At 41.1% G+C, this 27,876-nt stretch overlaps 3 protein-coding genes across 7 annotated transcripts; all 3 read left to right on the top strand.

The window, feature by feature from the left end:
• The first annotated feature begins 488 nt into the window (after window positions 1-488).
• Window positions 489-7,291, top strand: LOC128682088 (mucin-19-like). 3 transcript variants are annotated; one of them, XM_053766580.1, is made up of 5 exons: window positions 489-623; window positions 842-866; window positions 1,500-2,291; window positions 2,944-3,099; window positions 3,494-7,291. In XM_053766580.1, the coding sequence occupies exons 1-5, from the start codon at window positions 582-584 to the stop codon at window positions 7,204-7,206; spliced, it is 4,728 nt and encodes a 1,575-aa protein (XP_053622555.1). In that variant the 5' UTR covers window positions 489-581; the 3' UTR covers window positions 7,207-7,291. The 3 variants fall into 3 exon arrangements, with proteins under 3 accessions (XP_053622555.1, XP_053622554.1, XP_053622556.1); XM_053766579.1 differs by having other exon boundaries at window positions 2,944-3,243; XM_053766581.1 differs by lacking the exon at window positions 2,944-3,099.
• A 3,318-nt stretch (window positions 7,292-10,609) lies between these two features.
• Window positions 10,610-13,434, top strand: LOC128682089 (putative uncharacterized protein DDB_G0282281). Of its 3 annotated transcripts, XM_053766583.1 has the most exons (8): window positions 10,610-10,727; window positions 11,121-11,154; window positions 11,437-11,697; window positions 12,023-12,109; window positions 12,260-12,316; window positions 12,685-12,855; window positions 13,165-13,194; window positions 13,328-13,434. In XM_053766583.1, the coding sequence occupies exons 1-8, from the start codon at window positions 10,686-10,688 to the stop codon at window positions 13,417-13,419; spliced, it is 774 nt and encodes a 257-aa protein (XP_053622558.1). In that variant the 5' UTR covers window positions 10,610-10,685; the 3' UTR covers window positions 13,420-13,434. The 3 variants fall into 3 exon arrangements, with proteins under 3 accessions (XP_053622558.1, XP_053622559.1, XP_053622560.1); XM_053766584.1 differs by lacking the exon at window positions 12,260-12,316; XM_053766585.2 differs by lacking the exon at window positions 11,437-11,697 and having other exon boundaries at window positions 10,624-10,727.
• Window positions 13,435-13,871: 437 nt separating this feature from the next.
• LOC128681931 (pneumococcal serine-rich repeat protein-like) lies at window positions 13,872-24,913 on the top strand. Its single transcript, XM_053766260.1, has 14 exons — window positions 13,872-13,935; window positions 14,141-14,347; window positions 14,930-15,040; window positions 15,517-15,582; window positions 15,916-15,969; window positions 16,248-16,322; window positions 16,427-16,558; window positions 16,770-16,859; window positions 17,322-17,387; window positions 18,205-18,294; window positions 18,401-22,804; window positions 23,799-23,975; window positions 24,245-24,316; window positions 24,670-24,913. Exons 1-14 carry the CDS (start codon window positions 13,872-13,874, stop codon window positions 24,771-24,773), a joined length of 5,712 nt encoding a protein of 1,903 aa, XP_053622235.1. The 3' UTR covers window positions 24,774-24,913.
• The last annotated feature ends 2,963 nt before the right edge of the window (window positions 24,914-27,876 follow it).

Below are 27,876 nucleotides of genomic sequence, written 5' to 3'. Positions count from 1 at the left end.
TGATATTAGCTATAATTATAAGGATTTTTTTTTCTTATAAGTATACTTAACAGCTTTTGGTGAAAACGTATTCCACCTTGCGCACCGACACAAATGACACCTAAGAGAATGCCACCTAAGCGAAGTTATTACACAATCGGCGCCTATTTTTATTCATACTAAAAAGTCTCATTAAAATACGTATAGTAATGTTGTTTAAAAAAAATCAATTTGGTATGAAGGTTTTTGCGGAGCGTAAGAGAAGAGTAAGGGAGATTTCCTGAAATTCCTACGGGAATTAAAAAAAACTTTTCAATCCGAAGTCGTGTTAACATAAAAAAATATTTTTTCTTCGTAATGAAATATTGATACAAAAATGGCGTCAAATAAATATGGCCGACATGTGCAATAAAAAAACAAATATGTCACAATTTAAATTATTTACGAGACTATTATTAATTTTCCCAATTGTGTTACTTATTTATGAAAGGTGATTTAGTAGATGTTTGCTCAGGTATTTAAATGGTACCTATAAAACTTTCGGAGTGTGTTACTGTTAGTATAGTATACTGACGGTTGTATTCGTCAGTACTACCACAATAATGGGTCGAATTACAACTCTTTTGGCTGTTGGTGCTTTATGCGTAAGTATATTATATTATAATGTATATTAGTTACTAGCTTTTGAGTGAGTTTCTCTGCGAAAACGGAATAGGTATGTGATTTTCGTACAAACTTTCACCCCTCATTTGGAGGTTGAAAGAATAAACTAAAACATTTTTTTTTTTCAATTCTATCATTCTGCTTCGATTTATAATTTACTTTCATTTTATTTTAATGAGCAAAAGTTTTTTTTTTACAGATCTTAAACGCAACAGCCCTACCAAGTAAGTCTGATTTATTATTGTGTATTTAAACAGTTTTTTGACATTTCAAACTTTTAATATTATTTTTTTATTATTATTAAAAATTTGAATGCGTTTGACCTTAATCTATCCCGAAAGAAAGCAAAAAGGATTTAATGATGTTACACGCGAGCTCAACAAATGCTTGACACTTGACTTGAAGATAGCTTATTTTGTAGGATTTATTGACGAGGGCAATGAATTCTAAACAACATTTCGCAGTTGGAAAGAGGATCCAAAAACAAGAATAAAATAATCAAGAAAATATGAAATTAAAGTATGTGCGTGTGGTCTGAGGGCCCAACTTCTTGAAATCCTATGAAATTATGCTTGGGATTTAGTGAACATTCCAATTGTGAAAGATTGGAATTAGATTTTGTGAAAGCCAAATAAGCCTATTAATTATAGCCAAATAAGCCTATTAAATAAATATATTATTAATAAGCGAATTACGATGTTTCACGAAAGGCCCTCAGTACGAATACTAAATTCAATAACAAACTAACGTTAAATAACTCATTTTTTGTGTCCTTCATAATATTATATCCTTCGTATTAGTTTAAAAAATGTGATGGTTTACCTAATTTCTGAAAAAAATACTTAATTTCTTTCCAGGTAAACCAGATTTATTGGGTAACGATCAAATTGACAATGTGAACTCTTTAGAGTCATCCTTCAAATCCAGCCCAGAATCATCCAATTACAGTGCATCTGAATCCAGCTCAGAATCCAGTTTCACAAATAATGTCAGCAATAATAACGCTAACAACAATTTAAACACTGCAAATTCCAACAATTATTCAAGTTCTGAATCAAGCAATAACAGTAGTTCGGAATCTAGTTACAGTAGTAGCTCGGAGTCTTCTGTTGTAAATAACGGTTCTGGATCTAATACAAATGATAATAGCAATGTTGGTTCGAATTCAAACACAAATAATTACTCTGGTTTGAACACAAATGGAAATTCTGGATCAAATACAAATAGTTATTCTGGAACGAACACAAATGGAAATTCTGGAACGAACACAAATGGAAATTCTGGAACGAACACAAATGGAAATTCTGGAACGAACACAAATGGAAATTCTGGAACGAATACAAATGGAAATTCTGGAACGAACACAAATGGAAATTCTGGAACGAACACAAATGGAAATTCTGGAACGAACACAAATGGAAATTCTGGAACGAACACAAATGGAAATTCTGGAACGAATACAAATGGAAATTCTGGAACGAACACAAATGGAAATTCTGGAACGAACACAAATGGAAATTCTGGAACGAACACAAATGGAAATTCTGGAACGAACACAAATGGAAATTCTGGAACGAATACGAATGGAAATTCTGGAACGAATACAAATAGCTATTCTGAATCGACTTCAAACTCAAATAGCACAGATGGTAAGTTGATTTTTATACTTCCAAGCAATCTTAGCTTAATATCTGTGAGTTGATCCAAGTAGTAGTAATATCACGATATTAAGTATTTTTAATTTAAACAGAAGAAGTTATCAATATTATATAACTATATTTGTGCGAACGGGTTAGCATAACAAAATAAAAAAGAAGGATGAAGAAGGATGAACCATTAATTTTTCCGAAAATGCGAATTCCTGCACCAGTAGTAAAGATGATAAGACTGAAAAGGCTAACTCTGTTTATCAAACTACTTATTTTAACAAAATACATAATTGCTTCCAGTTAATCCCGACGCATATTATAAATAAGAAAGTAAGTTTGATTGTTTGTTACCTCTTCACGCGTTATTTACTGAACCAATTTTATTAATTAAAAGTATGGAGAAGGACATAGGGTACCTTTCATCCCGGAAAAAACTATTGTTCCCGTGGGATTTGCGAAAAACCTGTATTCTATTATAGATGGCGCTAAATTCTGATATAAAAAAACTTTGTAATAAAAACACTAGATGGCGCTGTGTGTATTTTAAATGCGCTATGGATGTTTTATTTCAACGAAGAAGAAACTGGTCCTGAGGGCATTTAAGCGGACGAAGTCGCGGTGAAACAGCTAGTTTTCTATATCAATTTTTTAGGATCCAGCGCCTGGAATAAGATCTGGGACTTGTACCAACAATACGTGAAGAAACAGGGCGTTACCATCAACGACAATAAAGCCCAAAGCTCAAGCAGTTCAACGTCAACTGCAAATAACAATGGTAGCTCTGGTGCCGCTAATTCTGCAAGTCAAGGTACGATAAATGACAATGGCAGTGCAGTATCAAGTTCTGCTAGTTCAGCTTCAGGAAATAATGGAAATGGTCAGGGTTCTGCTGCAAGCGCTGCCGACTCAGCTGCTGCATCCTCGCAGCAATCAGGCCCAGTCAATACACCAGGTTAATTTACAGTAGGACCTCTCTATACTCTTCTTCGTTTCTAGTTATTTATGAAGCTTTTGACCGCGGCTTTGCCCACGTGATTTTTCGGAGCAGTTTGTTTTTCCTGGACGAAAGATATAGGTACCCTATGCCCTATTCTGTTCTTCGAACTATCTTAATTGCTAGTCCAGCACTTCGCAAATATAACAGTCAAAATATTTGATAAGAGTAGCTTGTTTGAAGTTACTAAACATTATTATTTTCGTAGGATCTGGATCATCAGGCTCTTCAAATTCATCTTCGAGCTCTTCCAGCACAGCTAGTCAACCAGGAACATTATACAACCAATCAAATCAAGCAACCACCAACGATCAAAGTCAAACAACGTCTACAGACGTAACCACCCAACCAGGTCAAAATGGTCAAACGACGACAACCACTACAACAAATCAGTCAGGTCAACCTGTGACATCTACTTCAAGTACAGCTGCATCAAGTAGTGCCGCTTCATCAACCACTGGCAGTCAAACAACAACAATAGTAACCAACCAACAAGGGACAACCGGATCTTCGTCAGCTGCATCCAACAGCGCTGCTTCATCAACCACGGGTGGTCAACCAACAACAGTAGTAACCAACCAACCAGCGACAACCGGATCTTCATCAGCTGCATCCAGTAGCGCTGCTTCATCAACCAGTGGTGGTCAAACGACAACAATAGTAACCAACCAACCAGGGTCAACCGGGTCTTCGTCAGCTGCATCCAGTAGCGCTGCTACATCAACCACTGGTGGTCAAACGACAACAATAGTAACCAACAAACCAGCGACAACCGGATCTTCGTCAGCTGCATCCAGTAGCGCTGCTTCTACAACCACTGGCGATCAAACGACAACAATCGTAACCAACCAACCTGGGACAACCGGATCTTTGTCAGCTGCATCCAGCAGCGCTGCTTCATCAACCACTGGTGGTCAACCAACAACAATAGTAACCAACCAACCAGGGGCAACCGGATCTTCGTCAGCTGCATCCAATAGCGCTGCTTCATCAACCACTGGTGGTCAAACGACAACAATAGTAACCAACCAACCAGGGTCAACCGGATCTTCGTCAGCTGCATCCAGTAGCGCTGCTACATCAACCACTGGTGGTCAAACGACAATAATAGTAACCAACCAACCAGCGACAACCGGATCTTCGTCAGCTACATCCAGTAGCGCTACTTCATCAACCACTAGTGGTCAACCAACACCAGTCATAAATAATCAACCAGGAACAACCGGATCTTCGTCAGCTGCATCCAGTAGCGCTGCTTCTACAACCACTGGAGGTCAAACGACAACAATCGTAACCAACCAACCAGCGACAACCGGATCTTCGTCAGCTACATCCAGTAGCGCTACTTCATCAACCACTAGTGGTCAACCAACACCAGTCATAAATAATCAACCAGGAACAACCGGATCTTCGTCAGCTGCATCCAGTAGCGCTGCTTCATCAACCACTGGCGATCAACCAACAACAATAATAACCAACCAACCAGCGACAACCGGATCTTCGTCAGCTGCATCCAGTAGCGCTGCTTCTACAACCACTGGCGGTCAAACGACAACAATAGTAACCAACCAACCAACGACAACCGGATCTTCGTCAGCTGCATCCAGTAGCGCTGCTTCTACAACCACTGGAGGTCAAACGACAACAATCGTAACCAACCAACCTGGGACAACCGGATCTTCGTCAGCTGCATCCAGTAGCGCCGCTTCATCAACCACAGGTGGTCAACCAACAACAATAGTAACTAACCAACCAGGGACTACTGGATCTTCGTCAGCTGCATCCAATAGCGCTGCTTCATCAACCACAGGTGGTCAACCAACAACAATAGTAACTAATCAACCAGGGACAACCGGATCTTCGTCAGCTGCATCCAGTAGCGCTGCTTCATCAACCACAGGTGGTCAACGAACAACAATAATAACCAACCAACCAGCGACAACCGGATCTTCGTCAGCTGCATCCAGTAGCGCTGCTTCTACAACCACTGGCGGTCAAACGACAACAATCGTAACCAACCAACCTGGGACAACCGGATCTTCGTCAGCTGCATCCAGTAGCGCCGCTTCATCAACCACAGGTGGTCAACCAACAACAATAGTAACTAACCAACCAGGGTCTACTGGATCTTCGTCAGCTGCATCCAGTAGCGCTGCTTCATCAACCACAGGTGGTCAACCAACAACAATAGTAACTAATCAACCAGGGACAACCGGATCTTCGTTAGCTGCATCCAGTAGCGCTGCTTCATCAACCACAGGTGGTCAACCAACAACAATAGTAACTAACCAACCAGGGACAACCGGATCTTCGTCAGCTGCATCCAGTAGCGCTACTTCATCAACCACAGGTGGTCAAACAACAATAATCGTAAACAACCAACCAAGTCAAAATGGACAAACCACAACTACATATTCGGGAAGCCAATCAGGTGCTTATAGCTCTGCAGGTCAATCAGGTACAGGTGGATCAACAGCAGCTACTTCAAATAGTGCAGCTTCGTCAACCAGTGGCGCTGGAACATCAAATGCTTCTGCCTACTCTACCACCTTATCTGAAGTATTCGGCATAGCCAATCCAAATTTGAGTGAAGATCAACTCTGGGAATTGTGGCTTTGGTATCTGAATAAGGCACAGCAGAATTCGTCAAGTGCCTCGTCTAGTAGTTCATCTAGTTCTTCAACAACTGGATCTAATTCCGCAGCAGCTAGTTCTGCTAATTCCTCGGCTGCATCTGAAAATGCTCCAGGCTCAACAATCACTTACACCACAACAAAGAACATCCCAGTACAACCAGGGGAAATTGATGAGACGATAACAACTTACACTTATATCCCAGGGCAGCCAGGAAACCAAGCATCTTCCACGTCATATTTATCAAACACTGAAACCTCTAACGGTCAACCAGGTTACGTAGGTCAAAGCGCCAATGCTGCATCATCAACTTCGGCCGCAAGTACCGCAACCTCTAACGGTCAACCAGGTTACGTAGGTCAAAGCGCCAATGCTGCATCATCAACTTCTACCGCAAGTACCGCAACCTCTAACGGTCAATCAGGTTACGTAGGTCAAAGCGCCAATGCTGCATCATCATCTTCTGCCGCAAGTACCGCAACCTCTAACGGTCAATCAGGTTACGTAGGTCAAGGGGCCATTGCTGCATCATCATCAACTACCGCAAGTACCGCAACCTCTAACGGTCAACCAGGTAACGTAGGTCAAAACGCCAATGCTGCATCATCATCTTCTGCCGCAAGTACCGCAACCTCTAACGGTCAACCAGGTTACGTAGGTCAAGGGGCCACTGCTGCATCATCATCAACTACTGCAAGTACCGCAACCTCTAACGGTCAACCAGGTTACGTAGGTCAAAGCGCCAATGCTGCGTCATCATCTTCTGCCGCAAGTACCGCAACTTCTAACGGTCAACCAGCTTACTTAGGACAAGGCTCTACTGCCACGTCATCATCTAGTACAACAAGCACGGCAACCTCCAACGGACAACCAGGCACGGTAATATACAGCCAACCAGGTGCAACCACGACTACATATACATCAACCCAAGGTCAACCAGGGACAGCCACATCAACATCAGCTGCGTCAAGCGCAGCTTCATCTAGCACTTCTGGTCAATCAACACCGATCGTGACCAGCCAATCAGGGCAAACCACTACGTATACAACAAATCAATCAAACTATGCAGGTCAATCTGGAACTGTTGGATCATCTGCTGCTTCAAGTGGCGCAGCCGCATCAATTAGTGGTCAAGGAGCGTCAACATCTACGACATCTTTCACATCATCCACTGCAGCGGGCAGTTCGGCCCCATGGGACAAAAGGGGAAATACCAAACTGTGCGTCTGCTATAACAACATGAAAGATATACCCGCGAACATTTGCGCGCAAGTTGGCTGCTACTAGGCGCCATCTTGTAAAAAAACTAAACAAAATGGCCGATGTTGTAACCATGTTTCGTTTGTGTTCTTTTAATAAATTCGAGCATTGATTTTAAGTGTTTTATTTAAAAAATACAATAATATATCTTAAAATTTAAGTAGGTAAACAAGACACTTAAAATGCGGCCAAGCTCTGTAAGCGATTTGTTCAGGTAAATAAAAATATATGAGATACACAGCTCGCGGCCTCTCCCGCGTCTTTCCAGTTATTTTTCCTTAATGAAAAGTATTTTGTCTTTCTCTATACTATTACTTAACTACATCTATACAAATTTTTAAGAAGATTGGTTGAGTAGATAGAGCGTGAAGAGGTAACAAACATACTTTCGCATTTATTTTATTAGGATAATCTTATTTGCTACTATTTTACACGTTTTTTTTCAAACTCAAATTCTAAATTCTTTGATGATATATGACTTCATAATTACAAATCTTATTCGTCGAAATAGAAGTATAATTCAGACACTACCAGAAGCTAACAAGCCTAGACCGCGCAGACAGTGCGTTTGCGATTGGAAGCATATATACAACCTCCGACATGACACCGTCGGAGCCGTGCGGTTCCCCGGCGCTACACCTAGTCTGGCGGGAAGATCTTCTGTGGCGGTCGAGCATAATCTCCTAGCTAGCTACAGAATATTATCTACAATGTCATGGTGTTAAAAGAAAACTTATTTCCTTCTATATTATAAGGTTTTGAAATTCGGATCTTACTTAGTTCATATTGTCAAACAAATTTAAACATTAATTGGATATTACAAAAATTTGAAAAATTACAATAATTTATATAAAAAATCTAGCTTTTACCTGCGGCTTCACTGGCGTGAATTTCCCACGGGAACAGTAATTACTCCGGGATGAAAGGTAGGTACTATGTCCTTCTTCAAATTACTTATATGTAATTTTCAAGGAGATTATTTGAGTAGATAGAGCGTGAAGAGGTAACAAACAAACTTACTTTCGGATTTATAATATTAGTAAGGATTAGATTATAAATAAGTATTTTTAGCCCGATACATCGTCGTTATAAACATATCTAAGATAAAAGTCACTAGAGTAACAATTAATAAAATTTAATACAAGGCGAATCGGCACACAAGCGCTGCCATCACTTTTCTATCCATTTCTATTATTTTTTAGCGAAAACTAAAAAAATTATCTTCAAACATTTAGTTAGAATTTCATTAGATACTATACAAAGATATATTATTATATAACGACATCCTATATAATATTAGTCGCGTGGTAATGGTGCCTTAGCAGTGGACACCTGACTCGAATTTGGTTGCCATGCGAAAGGAACTTCCGCCTGGTCATGATCAGCCCAGGTCCACTTAGAAGACTCTAAACAGACTGTGCACGGAAGAGGGCCGGTGCATAGACAATCTGGCTAGGTGGGGTATGCTTGACCAGTCTCAAAATAAGTGCGATTGTGGCTTCTCCCCACAATCGATGGCTCGTCTCCTCGCCTGTACCGAGAGTCCAAACACCTGTACCCGGGCTGACTTGATGGCAGCTTCCGATGAAGCCATCGAAGTAGCTCCGTTGTAGGCAAAGATGAAGAATGTTTGATGATGATTTATGAGTGAGATCGATATTCGAACGAACAGCTTACAAAATTAATTGAAAATGTAATAACAAATTTATGTCTAATAGACTGGTGTGGTAGGTACCTAATTGTAGAAATGGTAACGTTAAAAATCCGACGAACGTATGAAGCAAAATGGGTGGACAAAATAAGAAAAGTTGCGAGTTTTAACTGGTTTCGCAAGGCATAAGACCAATAAGGATGACATTCATTCAGAGTGTGGCTTATTCCCAGCAGGAGCCGTGGTGGTGTAATGGTGAAGACGTCTGATCAAAAGGGCCCAGGTTCGGACCTACTCGTCCAACACGAGTTTGTATACCAATCCGACTCATGTATAGAAGTTTTCATCGACCACCACCTGCTTCTGGTGAAGGAAAGCATCGTGAGATGGTTATTTATCAACTTGCTTGTGAAATGGAGAAGGCAATGGCAAACCACTCCATTAATAGTGCCAAGAAATTTGTTGTGTTTCACTCCACGTAATGATCAAGAGCCATGAGGAATACGACTTCACTGTGAAGATTTCCAGTAGTGGAAATGTAGATGCTGTCAATGATGATGACGGTGACGTCATAATTTGTGCGTAAAATATATATATAATGTGCAGTACACACGCGATTTATATAATTATAACATACGGTAATACACAATGTGTACACAACTGTTCTTTTGTTCTAAACCGTGACAATTACACAATGGCATATCCAAATGTGTGTACACTGCAAATAAACACGAATAAAAGCGCACGTACCAGCCTACTCAGGTACCTCAGGTTTAGACTATACGTTTTTGTATATATGCATAGTTATAGTAGCTAACCTAGTTAAGATATATCCAGGGGATCTCTCAGCTCAGGATAATGCAACAAAATCTCAGTTTATATTTCAAATTAAAAAATATTTTTTCTTCATGGCGTAACCCTGCTGTATTGTATTAGCTGTTGCGTGGCGTTGGATCTAAAAAGGCACACAACAAGCTTTTTACAGAAAACTTTATTTAAGTAAATATTGTTAAACTGTTTTGGCGATTTTTAGCATTATTGAGTAGAAAGAAAGGGTGACTTATTTAGAAAAAATATATTCTGTCTTTCTAAAAATAAAAATATGTACTTTATGGTGATTGCGCATACGTTGAATTTCCATATATTTTATTTCAAACGTGGTTCGTATTTATTTTAATATTCCCATGGGGTTTTCATGCTTGCCTTTATAGTCGGAGTTAGTCATTTGAAGTACAAGAGAAAATCTTCCATCATTTGACATTTCTTTCAAAGTGTGCGTAATGATTCAGTAAGGTTCACAAAAACATTTATAAACTATTCATTTAAATGTAAAATTTCTGTAAATACTACTATTATTGATCAAACAAATGAAAGATATTGCATGTTATATTTATTTGATCAATTTAGCACATGTGTGGTTCTTAATATAAAAATAGTTATGTTTATAGAGAAAGATAAGCTAGTCCAATCTAAAAACAGGTTTTGATGACGTGAATAAAATCTGAAAATATTGCTATACTTACAAACATATTTCTGTACATTGTATAAGGGTACTACGTCTATTTATTTATAGTTCTAAACAAATTCGCAATAACAAAAGGTACTTACATAGGTTTAAAATTTTTATATAACCCTATTATTTATAAAATTGAAAACACACATTGTTGACTTTTTGTAATTTATGGAGCGAAAATACAAAAGAATTAATATTAAATGCGCAAGACATGTCAATTTATTGATTAATGGTGATTTTGTGTTTGATCAAGACATCGAATTTGAGTATATAATGTAGGGGAAGTAGAAGGTTACGTATAGTCAAGTGTTTACTTGCTACTTTGGTCAAATACCGGCCAAGATGCATACTTTCCCAACCACCTTATGGATCTGCGCGCTCAGTGTAAGTACCTCTCTTCTTCATAGTCGTATTCCACATGGCTGAGGCTCGTGGTCATTACGTGAAATGAAACACACACAACAACTTTCTTGGCATTATTGATGGAGTGGTTTGCCATTGCCTTCTCTATTTCACACACAAGTTAATAAATTAACCAGTGTGCAGGTTTCCTCACGATTGTTTTCCTTCACGGGAAGCAAGTGGTGGTCGATGAAAACTAGTATACATGAGTCATATTGATGTACAAACCCATGGCACGAGTAGGATTTGAACCTGGAACCTTTCGATCTAAAGGCGGGCGTCTTAACCACTGGGCCACCATGGCTTCTAAGTACAGCACTCTTGATAAGAATGAAAAATAAAATAACGTTAATACCTACATTTTTTAAATTTCAGATTCTGAGTGTCAAGGCAGCACCCAACCAATTAGGTAATTTTATATTTATTTTATAAGTAACTAGCGGCCCGTCCTGGCTTTGTTCGTATTAAACCATAATAAATATATCTAAACCATTTTCTCGGCGTCTCCTAACCACAGAGACTTGATTCATTTCTCGACAAAATTCCTACATTTTATTTTTCCATCAACGCGTATTTTCGTTTTCTTTTTCTTTCCACTCTCGTGGAGAAGTTTTGTGTGTTACACGTTTCAAAAAAAACACTTTTAAGCTAATGAAATTGACGTATTTGTATTGCAATTTGTGTATTTCAGTAAACAACGCTGCCTATTACGAAAACAACGTAGCGAACCACCAAAACAACGCAGCACGTTACGAAAACGTTGCAGCAAACCTACAGAACAATGTTGCAGTCCAAAACAATTTAAACTCTCGTAACAACGCAGTCAACTACCAAAATAACGTCGAAAACAACCAAAACGCTGCAAACTACCGCAATGTCGCTGCAAATTACCAGAACGCAGCGCGTGAAGCAGAGTTGCAACAAAGGGTCGCAGAACAAAGGGCCGTTGCTGGTAAGAAGAATTTTATTAATAAACACAAATATGTATTTAAGGCGTTAGCTTTAGCCTCATAAAATAAACATTTAACTGCACGAAATTCGCCGAACGATATACGAATAAAATAAATGGTATTCCCACGGATATAAAAATACGGTTAGGTTACGTAATTCAGCCAACTAATATAGGTTTTTACTTCGTGGAAACCAGTCACCAATAGAATAGAAAAATTATATTGAAGAAAATAATAGTCAAATAGAATAGAAAAATTATATTGAAGAAAATAATAGTCAATAAATGATGGTTTACGAGGATGTTAATGATGTTAACGATGTTTCAGCTAACAGCAACGAAGCTCTTCAGTACCAGAATGCAGTGCGTGAAGCAGAGTTGCAACAGAGGGTCGCTGAACAAAGGGTCGCTGCTGGTAAGATTATTTTTATTTAAAATTGTGGCCGAAGAATAATACACACAACTATGAAAAATGCACCAAAATTGATCGAATTGATGAATTTTTTGCTTCTCAAATTTTAGATTGTAATTGTAAAGCCTATGTTGATGATTTGCTTATTTTTAGCAAACAACCAGATTTACGAGAACAATTACCAGAGGGCACCAGAAAATGTTGTTACAGGTTAGTTGATTTACGATCTGAATACAATTTACAAGCGATTAAGCGACCGCATATGAAGATCTGTCATAACAGATTAGTAGTAGAAGATTAGACTGGACAAGGGGTGGACGAAGAATAAAAGAAATTAAATGAATAAAACACAACGCCAAGCTAGTATCGCTGAAAAAAATTTAATGAACAACACTAAGCACTAAGCTTGTATCGCGCACGAACACGGAAACAGACATAACACACCTAGAATAGCAAGAAGAAGACGTCAATCAAATTAGTGATAACTGTAAACTTATAACAGAAGGCAAAAGTAGCATTCGACCATCACAAGATCTAAATCACACCTACAAGAGTTTAATTTCAAACAATTCTTTCAGTGAACAACGAAGCTGGAAGATACACCAACGTAGCAGATCTCGCTAGAAACAGTTACCAAAATAATTACCCACAAGTTCAGCCAGTGCAGGCTGTACAACCGGTGCAAAATGTACAAACGTTACAGAAAGTCAACGCTTACCCGGTCAACGAACAGGTCAACACTGTGTCAAGTAAGAACCATCTGATAGTAAAAAACATCGTGTAAAATCACATATTATTAAAATTTTTGCCTATCAATTTGTTCTTCCAATATACTCTAGAATTTCGTATCCTTATACTTAAGTTAAGCTTAGATTATCACCTTAACACCTTAGCGTAACGCATATTTGTCGTAACGGAATCAGGTTTCTGAAATGACCTATTCTGATTGGTCAAGGTCTACTAGTTTTACGATCCGCAAAAATTATGTATTGCAAAACTTTATACCTATAGAAACTACAGGTCATCTAATTCAATGCTATTTTTAAAATATTTTTCAGGCCCAAGGATCATTGAAGTCCCTCTTGTCAGTAAGTTTTTGATAAATACACACAATTAAACTATAAGTACTATATTGAAGCATTCTTGGTTCGTTTCGAAAGAAAATTTGTTAAAAATGATAATATTCGTTAAACATTTTTTCGATCAAACTTATCTTTGCAGATAACTTTGCAGAATATGATGTTAGAACGCATCAAACAGTTGAAAATGATAGGACTGTTGTAAACGTGCAGGTATTACCACTTGGTAAGTAGATTACAATAGTTTAATTGACTCTTATTGCCACAAATCAGCTTTCTAAACCAATAATCAAATGAAATACTAAGAATAAATAAATCGAAACGGGCCAAGAATTGATCCTTGAGGAACTCCAAGCATTATTTTCATTTGTATTTACGTATTCGTATGAATACTAACTTTTTCCCGCGGCGTCGCTCCCGTAAATCTCTCTGCGAAAGCGGAACAGACATGATTTTCATACAAAGTTTCCCCCCCCCCCCCCCCCCCCATGATAGTCAATTGGGAAAAGGAGCCAAAAGCTTCGTTTAATTATTTCATGGAAATATTTGAATATATTTTTTAATAACAAATTTAAAGTTACAATATTTTCCATTCACTGTATTATAGAATTGTTTGAACTAATTCATTTTATATTTGCCTGAATGGTGTTTGAATAAAAACTGGAGAAGTTACGCAATGGACAAAGATGGATGGTGAAGTAGAGGAGTCCTTTGCCCAGCAGTGGGACACCACAGGCTATTTAAAAAACGGCAAGTTCCATTCACGAGTTTGAGAGCCATGAAACTCAAAGCCGATTAAGCATAAACATTTGCCTTGCCGTGTTTATACGACCGGCTACCTGACTGATATCATTCAGGTCACGTCAATAACTGACCAACGGTTTAGCAGTGAAAATGTGACAGAGATTTCCGCATTTATAATGTTAGTATAGATAACGATTTTGAACTTTTCTAGGATCTCAACGGAATGTTCTACAATACAGACAACCAGTAACTTACAATTCCGGTTACCAATACCAACCAGGATACCAAGAACAAGTCGTAGAACAGACGAATGTTAGACAAGTCGAATCTCAACCTGGTGCTAAAGTTACTGCAATCAAAGGAGGGAAGAATGTGAACATCGTTGAAGGTTCGCAATCTTCGGCTGCAGCGGCATCAGGTATTTAAAAAAATCTTGTTGCTTTCAAAGCGTAACAAAAAAAAATTTTGTATGTAGTCAATCATATTTTCTACTCTTTGGGCGCCGTTTATGGTGTACCATCAACATAACTGACAGAATGCGTAATAAAGGTCAAGGTCAGGAAAAGCGAAAGTGATTGCAAATGAGAGCGAACAGCCATTCGAACTTTTCCGAATCGCAAGGCTGATCATGTCATGATTATCCTAATTATTGCATTGTCATATTGATATCCACATCACTGGAAAATTATATCTCTGTTAGACAAAAGGAAAATTGTAAGAAACTTGCAAGATTTGGACAAACTAACTATCTACATATTAATTAGTAACTACATATATATATCACAACTAAAGAGTTTATCAAGACGCACGAATAATCGTATCTGAAACTTCCTATATATGATAGCCACGTCGGTTGCAATATAAATGTTCCGTAAGTTGTATAAATTCCCACACAATCAAATCCATAAGCATACAAATTGTATACATTTTGAGAAACTAAATATCTCTCATTCATCATCATGAAACAACTATATCAATTATTATATTTTTGTTTTTAAAGCGTCATCATCCACCGGCTCAGTCGTCCCAGTCCCAGCGGTTCCGATTGTGTCAGTTGTTCCAGCTGCACCTATAGTAGTCGCCCCAACATCTGTATCCTCTGCATCCACAGGTAAATAATTAGTAACATTGCTAGACTATCAATTTTCTATTTCTATCAATATTTTTTTTTACATATTGCTCAGGAGCGATTAATTTTACTCGTACCAAATTTTATTATCTTGTGATTAATCTTGTCTATAAGATCAACATCAATATTGTCTATAAGAATTTTACCTTTTTCTAATAATTAAATTGTACGTTAACATTTGTTGTTTAGATTTTGCCTCGGATTTAAAAAAAACTGCAAATTTCAAGATTCCGTATTAGTAACGTACTAATGCGGAATCTTGTAATTTTGCATTTCATGATATACTTTGTATGCGTCTTTATCTATAACGAGAAAGACATCCAAGACGAAACCCACAACCTTAACTGAATTGTGTGGGCTTAGGTAGTTGAAAGGAGAAAGGGGATTTTAAATTTGAGATGAATCCCAGTACACAACCAACAAATCAATAACTTTATCGAACTTTTCTTATACTTTAGCAACAGCAGCTACCACTGCGCCAGTTGCCGCAGTCGCCCCAGCATCAGCATCCGCTACATCTTCAGGTAAAGAATCTACATTATTACCTCCAACAATTTTCACGGTAAATGTGGAATTCTCTGGCGTTTTATTGTTTCCTGCTTTTTCTACTTAACTGTACATAGTGTTTGGTATCCTTTAGCTATCAGATCATTGCCACGCATATTTTGCACAATTTGACGACATTAAGCCACTTCTAGGGTTTGCCCCTTCTGCCAAGACTAGGCGGAGGTGACATAGCCAGACATTTGTTATACGTAATCTGCTGATTTACTCTAACTGTAAAGACATAATTCAATATGTGCTGTGAGTTGTTGACACGTGTTGTATTGTGACTTTATTTGTACGTATTTTTATAGCTACAGCTGCAGCTACAACGAACGGAGCGCCCGCTGGTGCACCAGTTACCTCCAGTGAGTTGATAATCATCATCTTGATATTTTCTAATTCGTATTTATTTACCGCTGTTAAGTTGTTTATTTTTGAATGTTCTAAATATTTTTCATTTTCCATTGTCTTGTACCTACATACATTTCGAAAATATACTAATCGATAAATGGTGCAGATTATATCATCATGTTTCCTTTACCGGCAGCAACAAAATAATACATATTAGGTATATAATCTGCGTCCATGAGAGTACAATTTCATTTTTCCAACCCAGATTTTATTTTATACACTTTATTTTCAGCTACTACAACCACATCAGCTGACGGCACCGTGTCCACTACCTACGACAGCTCAGTCACTAATAATTCAGGATCAGGTATACTATCAAAACTGAAAACACCCTCTTCTGACGAATATATTGTTCGTATTACAACATTGCAAATATATCTCAGTATTTGTGATATTTTTTTTTACTTTTAGCATCATCATCATCTTCTTCCTCGTCAGTGGCCTCGGCGTCGGTTGCTCCAGTGGCCCCAGTTTCCCCAGCTATCCCATTAACACCAGTAGTGACAGCTCCAGTTTCGTCAACCGCAGCTTTATCATCCGCTGGTAAATACTCTTCTTCTTGCCCATTACATTACACTGCAAAATATGAGCCTCTTCAAATGTCTCTATCTCTCTCTCTCTCTCTTATCTGATTCCTCATCAATTTAGTGTCGAAGCCCAAGATCCGCTAAGCCTGCTATAGTTTGTCTTGTTTTAACAACTAAATCATCTCAGCCTGGCAGTTGTGTGTTCATATTATTTTCATTATTTACAGCATCGACGTCAACTTCAGTGCTCTCTCTCCCACCCTTGCCCACGATCCCTGGACCTGGTGCATCACCTGCAGACCTCGCTCAGGCTGAAGGTTTGTTAAAACTCCCTCTCTCTGTCTCTTCTTACCAGCTTCATCCAGGGCTCTGCACCGTGAAGTCCTGGGTCAACTTAAAAATGCATCAGAATCAGGTGATTTTACCGTCTCCTGCCTGACGTCAACCCTCCTTGGGAATGCTATAGTTGCCTATCAGCTGCCAAGGTTATGTGTTCCTTAGTCGCCTTGTATGACGTTCACGGGAGGATATGCAGTGGTCCTTTTCTAAGGCGGAACAATCACTTCTCATCGGCAACATAATCTCTATCATATTAAAATGAGAAACAACTGTTCTACTATGTACTACGATTGTACAGAAATTTGATCATTTCTATAGAAACATTTAGCAACATTATTTACCTTTAGCAGCAGAAAGTTTCGCCATGTTAGTCTTGATTTCAAGGAACGTAATAAAAATTGTCACAAGTTTTAATAACCTAATTGGATTAATTTTCACAGCATCTGTGATCGCAACAGCTGAAGAGTTGATAACTATTCTGGAACAGATCGTCCATAACGCTGCTGGTAAGCATTTAGATCATAGAATTAATCATGCCGAACTAACTAGTGGAACTATCTATGGATTTCGTTGACCTCGAAATTAAGATAGGATATCGATAAGAGCATCGATATTATCGATAGCTCATAACCATCGATAGAGTAGCGATTGCCACGCGACTACAGTATATATTACTAGTTATGCTCCGGGGCTTGACTCCGGTGGGAATTTCAGGATAAAAATTACCCTGTGTTATTCCAGGTTATATTCTATCCTTGTGCCAAATTTCATAATAATCCGTCCAGATTCCGTAGATTTTGCGTAACAGAGTAACAAACATACACACATTACAAACTTTTGCATTTATAATACTAGAAGGATTACAAGACATTCAATAGTATTTCTTCATTGTAGGCTAACGATGGCGTATCGATATCGATTTTAAAATAAAACAACATATGTAAACCATATAACAAAGCTACAACCTTTGACGACCTCGATGGCGCAGTGGTAAAGTGCTTGCCTCTGAACCGAGAGGTCCCGGGTTCGATCCCCGGTCGGGTCATGATTGAAAATGATCTTTTTCTGATTGGCCCGGGTCTTGGATGTTTATCTATATATGTATTTGTTATAAAATATAGTATCGTTGAGTTAGTATCCCATAACACAAGTCTCGAGCTTACTTTGGGGCTAGCTCAATCTGTGTGATTTGTCCCAATATATTTATTTACTATTTACAACACCAACCTAGTATATTAATGGAAACCTTTGCTTTCTGATTTATATAAGTGACCTCTTCTTCTTTAGTCTTCTTAAAATAAATAAAAATAAGCTTTTCTATAGCAGCTTTCACACCAATCGCAGCCCCAACGCCTATCGGATCAGCTCCAGGGCCTCTCGTAACTGATTCAACTGCTACTTCTTCAGCCACAGGTAAAGTCTTGATTTTTATGCGAATATCTCGGAGATTGGAGCCTAACTTCGCCACGTGTTTAATTATTTATTTTTACTTCGAATAATAAATTAACATGTGCCCCAGGATCAGCCGCTTCAAGCTCTGCAGTTAGCTCTGCTGCATCATTAGCACCAGGAAACCTTGCCCCAGGAGCTGGTACCCCAGGCTCAGCCGCTTCAAGCTCTGCAGTTAGCTCTGCTGCATCAGGAGCTCCAGGAAACCTTGCCCCAGGAGCTGGTGCCCCTGGTTCAGCCGCTTCAAGCTCTGCAGCTAGTTCTGCTGCATCAGGAGCTCCTGGAAACCTTGCCCCAGGAGCTGGTGCCCCAGGCTCAGCCGCTTCAAGCTCTGCAACTAGTTCTGCTACGCCAGGAGCTCCAGGAAACCTTGCCCCAGGAGCTGGTGCCCCAGGCTCAGCCGCTTCAAGCTCTGCAGCTAGCTCTGCTGCATCAGGAGCTCCTGAAAACCTTGCCCTAGGAGCTGGTGCCCCAGGCTTAGCCGCTTCAAGCTCTGCAGCTAGTTCTGCTGCATTAGAAGCTCCAGGAAACCTTGCCCCAGGAGCTGGTGCCCCAGGCTCAGCCGCTTCAAGCTCTGCAGTTAGTTCTGCTGCATCAGGAGCTCCAGGAAACCTTGCCCCAGGAGCTGGTGCCCCAGGCTCAGCCGCTTCAAGCTCTGCAGCTAGTTCTGCTACGCCAGGAGCTCCAGGAAACCTTGCCCCAGGAGCTGGTGCACCAGGCTCATCCGCTTCAAGCTCTGCAGCTAGCTCTGCTGCATCAGGAGCTCCAGGAAACCTTGCCCCAGGAGCTGGTGCCCCAGGCTCAGCCGCTTCAAGCTCTGCAGCTAGTTCTGCTACGCCAGGAGCTCCAGGAAACCTTGCCCCAGGAGCTGGTGTCACAGGCTCAGCCGCTTCAAGCTCTGCAGCTAGCTCTGCTGCATCAGGAGCTCCAGGAAACCTTGTCCCAGGAGCTGGTGCCCCAAGCTCAGCCGCTTCAAGCTCTGCAGCTAGCGCTGCTGCATCAGGAGCTCCAGGAAACCTTGCCCCAGGAGCTGGTGTCACAGGCTCAGCCGCTTCAAGCTCTGCAGCTAGCTCTGCTGCATCAGGAGCTCCAGGAAACCTTGCCCCAGGAGCTGGTGCCCCAAGCTCAGCCGCTTCAAGCTCTGCAGCTAGCGCTGCTGCATCAGGTGCTCCAGGAAACCTTGCCCCAGGAGCTGGTGCCCCAGGCTCAGCCGCTTCAAGCTCTGCTGCACCAGTAGCTCCAGGAAACCTTGCTCCAGGAGCTGGTGCCCCAGGCTCAGCCGCTTCAAGCTCTGCAGCTAGCGCTGCTGCATCAGGTGCTCCAGGAAACCTTGCTCCAGGAGCTGGTGCCCCAGGCTCAGCCGCTTCAAGCTCTGCAGCTAGCTCTGCTGCATCAGGTGCTCCAGGAAACCTTGCCCCAGGAGCTGGTGCACCAGGCTCATCCGCTTCAAGCTCTGCAGCTAGCTCTGCTGCATCAGGAGCTCCAGGAAACCTTGCTCCAGGAGCTGGTGCCCCAGGCTCAGCCGTTTCAAGCTCTGCAGCTAGTTCTGCTGCACCAGTAGCTCCAGGAAACCTTGCTCCAGGAGCTGGTGTCCCAGGCTCAGCCGCTTCAAGCTCTGCAGCTAGCTATGCTGGATCAGGAGCTCCAGGAAACCTTGCCCCAGGAGCTGGCGCCCCAGGCTCAGCCGCTTCAAGCTCTGCAGCTAGTTCTGCTGCATCAGGAGCTCCAGGAAGCCTTGCTCCAGGAGCTGGAGCCCCAGGCTCAGCCGCTTCAAGCTCTGCAGCTAGCTCTGCTGCATCAGGTGCTCCAGGAAACCTTGCCCCAGGAGCTGGTGCCCCAGGCTCATCCGCTTCAAGCTCTGCAGCTAGCTCTGCTGCATCAGGAGCTCCAGGAAACCTTGCTCCAGGAGCTGGTGCCCCAGGAACTGGGGCCCCAGGCTCAGCCGCTTCAAGTTCTGCATCTAGTTCTGCTGCATCAGGAGCTCCAGGAAACCTTGCCCCAGGTTCAGCCGCTTCAAGCTCTGCATCTAGCTCTACTGCATCAGGAGCTCCAGGAAACCTTTCCCCCGGATCTGGTGCCCCAGGCTCAGCCGCTTCAAGCTCTGCAGGTAGTTCTGCTGCATCAGGAGCTCCAGGAAGCCTTGCTCCAGGAGCTGGTGCCCCAGGCTCAGCCGCTTCAAGCTCTGCAGGTAGTTCTGCTGCATCAGGAGCTCCAGGAAGCCTTGCTCCAGGAGCTGGAGCCCCAGGCTCAGCCGCTTCAACCTCTGCAGCTAGCTCTGCTGCATCAGGTGCTCCAGGAAACCTTGCCCCAGGAGCTGGTGCCCCAGGCTCATCCGCTTCAAGCTCTGCAGCTAGCTCTGCTGCATCAGGAGCTCCAGGAAACCTTGCTCCAGGAGCTGGTGCCCCAGGAACTGGGGCCCCAGGTTCAGCCGCTTCAAGTTCTGCATCTAGTTCTGCTGCATCAGGAGCTCCAGGAAACCTTGCCCCAGGTTCAGCCGCTTCAAGCTCTGCATCTAGCTCTACTGCATCAGGAGCTCCAGGAAACCTTGCCCCAGGCTCTGGTGCCCCAGACTCAGCCGTTTCAAGTTCTGCAGCTAGCTCTGCTGCATCAGGAGCTCCAGGAAACCTTGCCCCAGGATCTGGTGCCCCAGGCTCAGCCGCTTCAAGCTCTGCAGCTAGCTCTGCTGCATCAGGTGCTCCAGGAAACCTTGCCCCAGGAGCTGGTGTACCAGGCTCATCCGCTTCAAGCTCTGCAGCTAGCTCTGCTGCATCAGGAGCTCCAGGAAACCTTGCCCCAGGTTCAGCCGCTTCAAGCTCTGCATCTAGCTCTACTGCATCAGGAGCTCCAGGAAACCTTTCCCCCGGATCTGGTGCCCCAGGCTCAGCCGCTTCAAGCTCTGCAGGTAGTTCTGCTGCATCAGGAGCTCCAGGAAGCCTTGCTCCAGGAGCTGGAGCCCCAGGCTCAGCCGCTTCAAGCTCTGCAGCTAGCTCTGCTGCATCAGGTGCTCCAGGAAACCTTGCCCCAGGAGCTGGTGCCCCAGGCTCATCCGCTTCAAGCTCTGCAGCTAGCTCTGCTGCATCAGGTGCTCCAGGAAACCTTGCCCCAGGAGCTGGTGCCCCAGGCTCATCCGCTTCAAGCTCTGCAGCTAGCTCTGCTGCATCAGGAGCTCCAGGAAACCTTGCTCCAGGAGCTGGTGCCCCAGGAACTGGGGCCCCAGGCTCAGCCGCTTCAAGTTCTGCATCTAGTTCTGCTGCATCAGGAGCTCCAGGAAACCTTGCCCCAGGTTCAGCCGCTTCAAGCTCTGCATCTAGCTCTACTGCATCAGGAGCTCCAGGAAACCTTTCCCCCGGATCTGGTGCCCCAGGCTCAGCCGCTTCAAGCTCTGCAGGTAGTTCTGCTGCATCAGGAGCTCCAGGAAGCCTTGCTCCAGGAGCTGGAGCCCCAGGCTCAGCCGCTTCAAGCTCTGCAGCTAGCTCTGCTGCATCAGGTGCTCCAGGAAACCTTGCCCCAGGAGCTGGTGCCCCAGGCTCATCCGCTTCAAGCTCTGCAGCTAGCTCTGCTGCATCAGGAGCTCCAGGAAACCTTGCTCCAGGAGCTGGTGCCCCAGGAACTGGGGCCCCAGGTTCAGCCGCTTCAAGTTCTGCATCTAGTTCTGCTGCATCAGGAGCTCCAGGAAACCTTGCCCCAGGTTCAGCCGCTTCAAGCTCTGCATCTAGCTCTACTGCATCAGGAGCTCCAGGAAACCTTTCCCCCGGATCTGGTGCCCCAGGCTCAGCCGCTTCAAGCTCTGCAGCTAGTTCTGCTGCATCAGGAGCTCCAGGAAACCTTGCCCCAGGCTCTGGTGCCCCAGGCTCAGCCGTTTCAAGTTCTGCAGCTAGCTCTACTGCATCAGGAGCTCCAGGAAACCTTGCCCCAGACTCAGCCGCTTCAAGCTCTGCAGCTAGTTCTGCTGCAACATTAGCTCCAGGAAACCTTGCCCCAGGAACTGGGGCCCCAGGCTCAGCCGCTTCAAGTTCTGCATCTAGCTCTACTGCATCAGGAGCTCCAGGAAACCTTTCCCCCGGATCTGGTGCCCCAGGCTCAGCCGCTTCAAGCTCTGCAGCTAGTTCTGCTGCATCAGGAGCTCCAGGAAACCTTGCCCCAGGCTCTGGTGCCCCAGGCTCAGCCGTTTCAAGTTCTGCATCTAGCTCTACTGCATCAGGAGCTCCAGGAAACCTTGCCCCAGGCTCTGGTGCCCCAGACTCAGCCGTTTCAAGTTCTGCAGCTAGCTCTGCTGCATCAGGAGCTCCAGGAAACCTTGCCCCAGGATCTGGTGCCCCAGGCTCAGCCGCTTCAAGCTCTGCAGCTAGCTCTGCTGCATCTGGAGCTCCAGGATCAGGAGTCGCTCCAAGATCAACTACATATTACACCACTACAGTGACTTCAGGATCTCCCGCCTCAAACGCTGCTGCTTCAATTGCTTCTAGTTCCACAGGTAATTGAGTCAACGTCTCATTCTTAGCTACATTTTTTTTTATTGAAGATAAATTAGTACGTTCTTTTCCATTCTACTCCAATAGAAATCCTACTATTATAATTGCGAAAGTTAGTGAGGATATATATATCGTGTACCTATGTGTGTATTAATCTTTCATGCAAAATCTTATTGTGAAATCTGGTACACGACACGGGTAGTATATTACCTGGAAAAACTTGGTTTACTTTTTATCCCAAAATTCCAAACGAGAACGAAGCCCCGAGGCGCAGCTAGTATTGTATAATGGAAAACTATAATACTACCTAATAAAATTAAATAACTAGCAACATAATCCCATCAGGCAGGGCTGGCAGCTTTTTTGCTCAGCGTGTAAGTCTCGCGATACAACGGGGCAACGCTGCCAGTATACTGGGCACGTTGCCTCCCTGTGACGCGTTGGAAGATAATTTTTATTTACAAAATGGCATTTTTGTATTTGTGTTTTTTAAAGTTTGAATAAAATTATTGTCAATATATCTCATCATCATCAGCATGGGGTGCCATCTTCCAATTGAAGTTTGGATGTTAGCATACGAAAACCCTCGCGGCTTTGGGCCGCTATTTTCAGTTGGTTGTCTCTAAGTCCGGTCCAATCCTTTACGTCATCAAACCACTTTCGTCGAGGGCGGCCAGGAGGTCTTTTGCCAGAGATTTTGCCTTCAACATAATCTCATGATGTGGTATTTCCGTCCTAAAGAATTTAAATTTTCCACGTCGCTTCCGTTTCCATTACAATGCATTAATACCATGTTAAGTATGACCTATTGGTGCATCCGAAGCATGCATCGGCTCCCGAAGAGGGAACTCCTCAACGGTTTACACGGACATGATTTTTACAACTATTAATATAATGCAACAATCTCTCTGATGACACTAAAAGCTTGTAAAAATTACGTTTTTGTAATAATATAACTTTAACAAATGTTATTGTATTTTTTAACAAACAAATCAGTCGCTCCTGGATCGTCAGCCGCTGGCTCATCAGCTTCCAATGCTGCAACATCAGGAGCTCCAAGCACTCTCCCGGGAGATTTAGTATCGAGCACAACCACAACCACTACGACTACAGCGTCGGGAGCGCCAGGAACAGTTGTCTATGGATCAGGGTACCCGGGATCAGGATCTGCTGGTATGTTTTGATTTAATTCACTTTCAAAGTCTCAACTTTCAACTATTATTATTATTTAAATACTAGCTTTTGTCCGTGTCATCGATCCCTTCCAGTAGTTTTTGCTTGATGCGCAAACAGAAAAATTGTTTTGGCTTCTATTAGTCCCGTAAAGATCCCCCATAATAATAATTCTTTAAACCTCCTAAGACCTACAGTTTTATTATATGTAACATAATAATATTTATGTATAAGACATAAAATATCTTTTAACTTTATCTTTATTTTAGCCGCGTCATCAAGCGCCGGCGCAGCTCCCGGTGATAACGGAGCCCTGGCTACCAGTTCTGCTGCTACATCAGGTAATATCGTATTCTAGTACGGCCTTTTGTAATTATTTTTTTATTAAACTTTATTGTTCCTATGATATCGCTGTCAGGATTTGTCAATGAATTGTTCTTTTAAACATGTGCGAGTGGTGTCATAGTTACAGATTTGTTTTCTATGTGTGCTTGCCATAGTGCACATGTGTGTACTTAACTCTTCCAACGGAAAAAGTGCTTGAAACATTTGAATAGAAAAGAATTTCAATGCCCGTTCCCCCGGGTATTTCCTTTTTTTGTTCATCTATATAAAAATAAGTATTTTTTTTACACAGACAAATAGCCCTTTTTTAACAAAAAAATATTAACTAGATATTCTATTGAATTTTCAGCTTCCGCCTTGGGTGCCACGTACCCACGCGGCAAAGTATGCATATGCTACGACAGCATCATTAACATCCCAAAGAACGTCCTCGCTACCATCAAGCTGTACTAATGTTGTCTTTGCCATTAAAAAAACAAACGTCACGCCCGCTGAATAATTTAAAAAATGGAGTACCTAATGCTGCCCGTGTTTTGTTTTGTTAGATGTAAAACCGTATGTATTTTTTATGAAATAAATTTATAGCATTTCTATGTGTTTCTATTGACATTTAAATAATACTTAAATAACTACTTCACGCATAAACTATGTACATAACTACTGTTTTTGGTAAGATAGTTCACTACTATATAATCTTACCAAAAACAGTATACAATATACGTACGTAGGTTATTAGTTCACTACTATATAAATAACCTACGTACGTATATTAGGTAGTTGTAGTAATTGCACACTAACCTTCTTATTCACAAAACAGATAAAGCGTACTTTAATCTAAAGTCTCTTTTTGTCAATATCAAATATTTGTGAGTAAACATTTAGAAATAAAAACGGGGCACGATGTTACCTCGATGTTTGCCTCCAAAAAGTTCCAAACATCATTTAGGAAAACTCCTTGTGAAATTGGGCTAAGGTCCATCTCATCTGAAATCATTCTCAAATAAAATGAATAAATTCATAAGAAAAATATTTGCAAATCTTTACAGAAGTGCATGGATTTGGTATTAATGGGAAGAATTCTTTTTTTTTTTTTTCATTTACTTTGGCACATACATCACCGTCATTATACCTACCTACGTGATTTTTACAAGAAAATAAAATATTTAAGATCATAGACAAAAGCATTTCTCTTTATTTAACGCACTTAGAACAAAGTAACTATTAAGTAGTTGACCGAGCGAGCGAAACGAGGTCTTACATTCTACTTGGGGCAAAAATACATTTTTTTGTATGTATATAAGTACGTATGTTTTGTTTGTAACGCAATAACTTTCGAACCATTGGTCTGATTGTGACATACTAAAATTCCGTTATATCAAATCGTCTGACTTACAAAGCATATGTTAATTGTCTTATGATACAAGTCATTTTATAAACAACCGATGATAAAACATATTACCGATAAATTTTTTGGGTCTCATACTCAAGTCATTCCAAATTCCCGACTCGTTCTAGTTATTTCGGCCGAAGTGCGGTATCAAATAGATTCGAATTGAGACGCAGCGAACCAATCATATTACGGTATTGTTGTAATTGCGTCACAATGGCGCACTGTGATTGGTTAGCTGCGTCTCACTGCGAATCGACTCGATGGTGAGATTTTAATAGTATAGTACATAACGAGATGACCCAGCTCAACACAATCGGCTAAATGTTAAACTAAGGGCTTACCTCGGCTGGTTTTTCCAAGCAGTAAATAAAATCTCTCATACAAACTATGCAATGTATTCGTGCCGGAATGTGTACTGATACAAATTATGCTATAAGTATGTTTTATTTTCACGCATTCGCGACGGAATATGTATGAAAATATAAGGTATGAAGGAAGCTGGCAAGTGTATTAAAACAGAATATTCTCGTCTATGTCCGCATGAGAAAGAAAGAAAGACTTTATTCGGCTAAACAAAACACATTTACATATTACGTTGTTTACTATGCAAATGTGCTTATACCTAAATTTTATAGAAACTTATTAATAATAGAAAATTCGGAAATCAAAGCCGAAAAGGTAGAGAGCTCAATAAAACGAGTTATCAATGTTTTATTTTCAATACACCAACAAACGGGTTTTTTTTTAGTTTTAATATATTGTAAATATATTTTATTATATTAATATTGTGGGAATTTCGGGATTTTCGGTGTATACATAGCAAATTTCATTTCCTCTTGTTAGCTACGAAAGAATTCAGTTGAAAATCGCAAGCGAAGTATTAACATCGCCTTAAATGTGTTATTCAAACTTTACATTAATATTTGAATTTCAATTTTCGAACGTGCAATTTTTCATTGTCACCTCTGACGCAAATTGAAGCCAGATTTACTGGCAGGATGTTAGCTAAAAATTGAGGAAAAATATTGTTCATAAGAAATTTTCTCCGTTTATTGAAATGATCATGGAATTAGTAGGTACTCCTTCGAAGTACTTACTAAATCCATGTTTAGGTATGATTAAATTATTATTATTTTATTTTTTTCTGTCTTTTCCGCATAATTTATAGGAGTAGGAAGAGAGTAGTTTTAGGAGTTTTCATAGAACTTCCAAAAGCGGGCCCTCAGACCACATATATTTTTCCTAATGTACTATCTATTAAAAGATGGCCGCCTCAGAACAAAATGGTATGACGATTTAGATGTGACAGATAAAGGCTAGAAGGGTTAAGCAACGAACAGGAATGGTAAAGTAGAGAGGAGGTCTTTTCCCAGCTGTTGGACAACCTTAGGCTACTAAAAAAACGTGTTTTCATGCAATAAAGATATAATATCAAACAAACATTTATCTGCAGAAGATCAAGTTTAATTTAACGCATCAAACGTAATACGATTGTGAATTCACAGAGAATGCAAACTACCACTGAAAGAATCCTGTTCTTTAAAGAAGGTAAGAAGCAATGTTACACCACAAGGAATTCCTAAATCTGTATCTGATTTTGCTTGAACGAGTAACAACTTTCGCATTTATAACGCACTGTCGCCGAACACAGACACACGCCGACGCGAATGCGTGAACATTGCGTGTTTTTTTACCGCAATGAAATACCTACCAGCAATGTGATTATACCGAATCCGCCACAATTTGGCAAACTGTTCGGTGACAGTGTGAAGCCGGCATAATATTAATATGATAGGATATAGGATCAGTGGGATGTATTATTTCAATAAATATGTAATAAGGTAATTATTTTTACCATAATTTAACTAAATCATGGTAAAATACACCTATATACTACCTATATACACCTATTTACTGTAATGTAAATAGATGCAAAAGAAGTAGCAAAAACTTGACATTTAAAATCTTATAATTACGTAAATGAGTACCTATTTATCTTTAGCAACAAGGTGAGCCAGTCGCTCGCTATCATATTAGATAGGTAGTTATTTTTTTAGGTCAACGACATTAAGTTGCTAATCGAGAAGAAATTACTAATTCGTATACAAATATCATTAACTAGATGCTGCCCGGCGCTTCGCTCCCGTGGGAATTTTGAGATAAAAT

Source organism: Plodia interpunctella, chromosome 29, assembly GCF_027563975.2.
Source record: "Plodia interpunctella isolate USDA-ARS_2022_Savannah chromosome 29, ilPloInte3.2, whole genome shotgun sequence".
Lineage (NCBI taxonomy): Eukaryota > Metazoa > Arthropoda > Insecta > Lepidoptera > Pyralidae > Plodia > Plodia interpunctella.
Note: the sequence above shows the minus strand (reverse complement) of the source record. Positions and strands in the feature narration are given on the sequence as shown.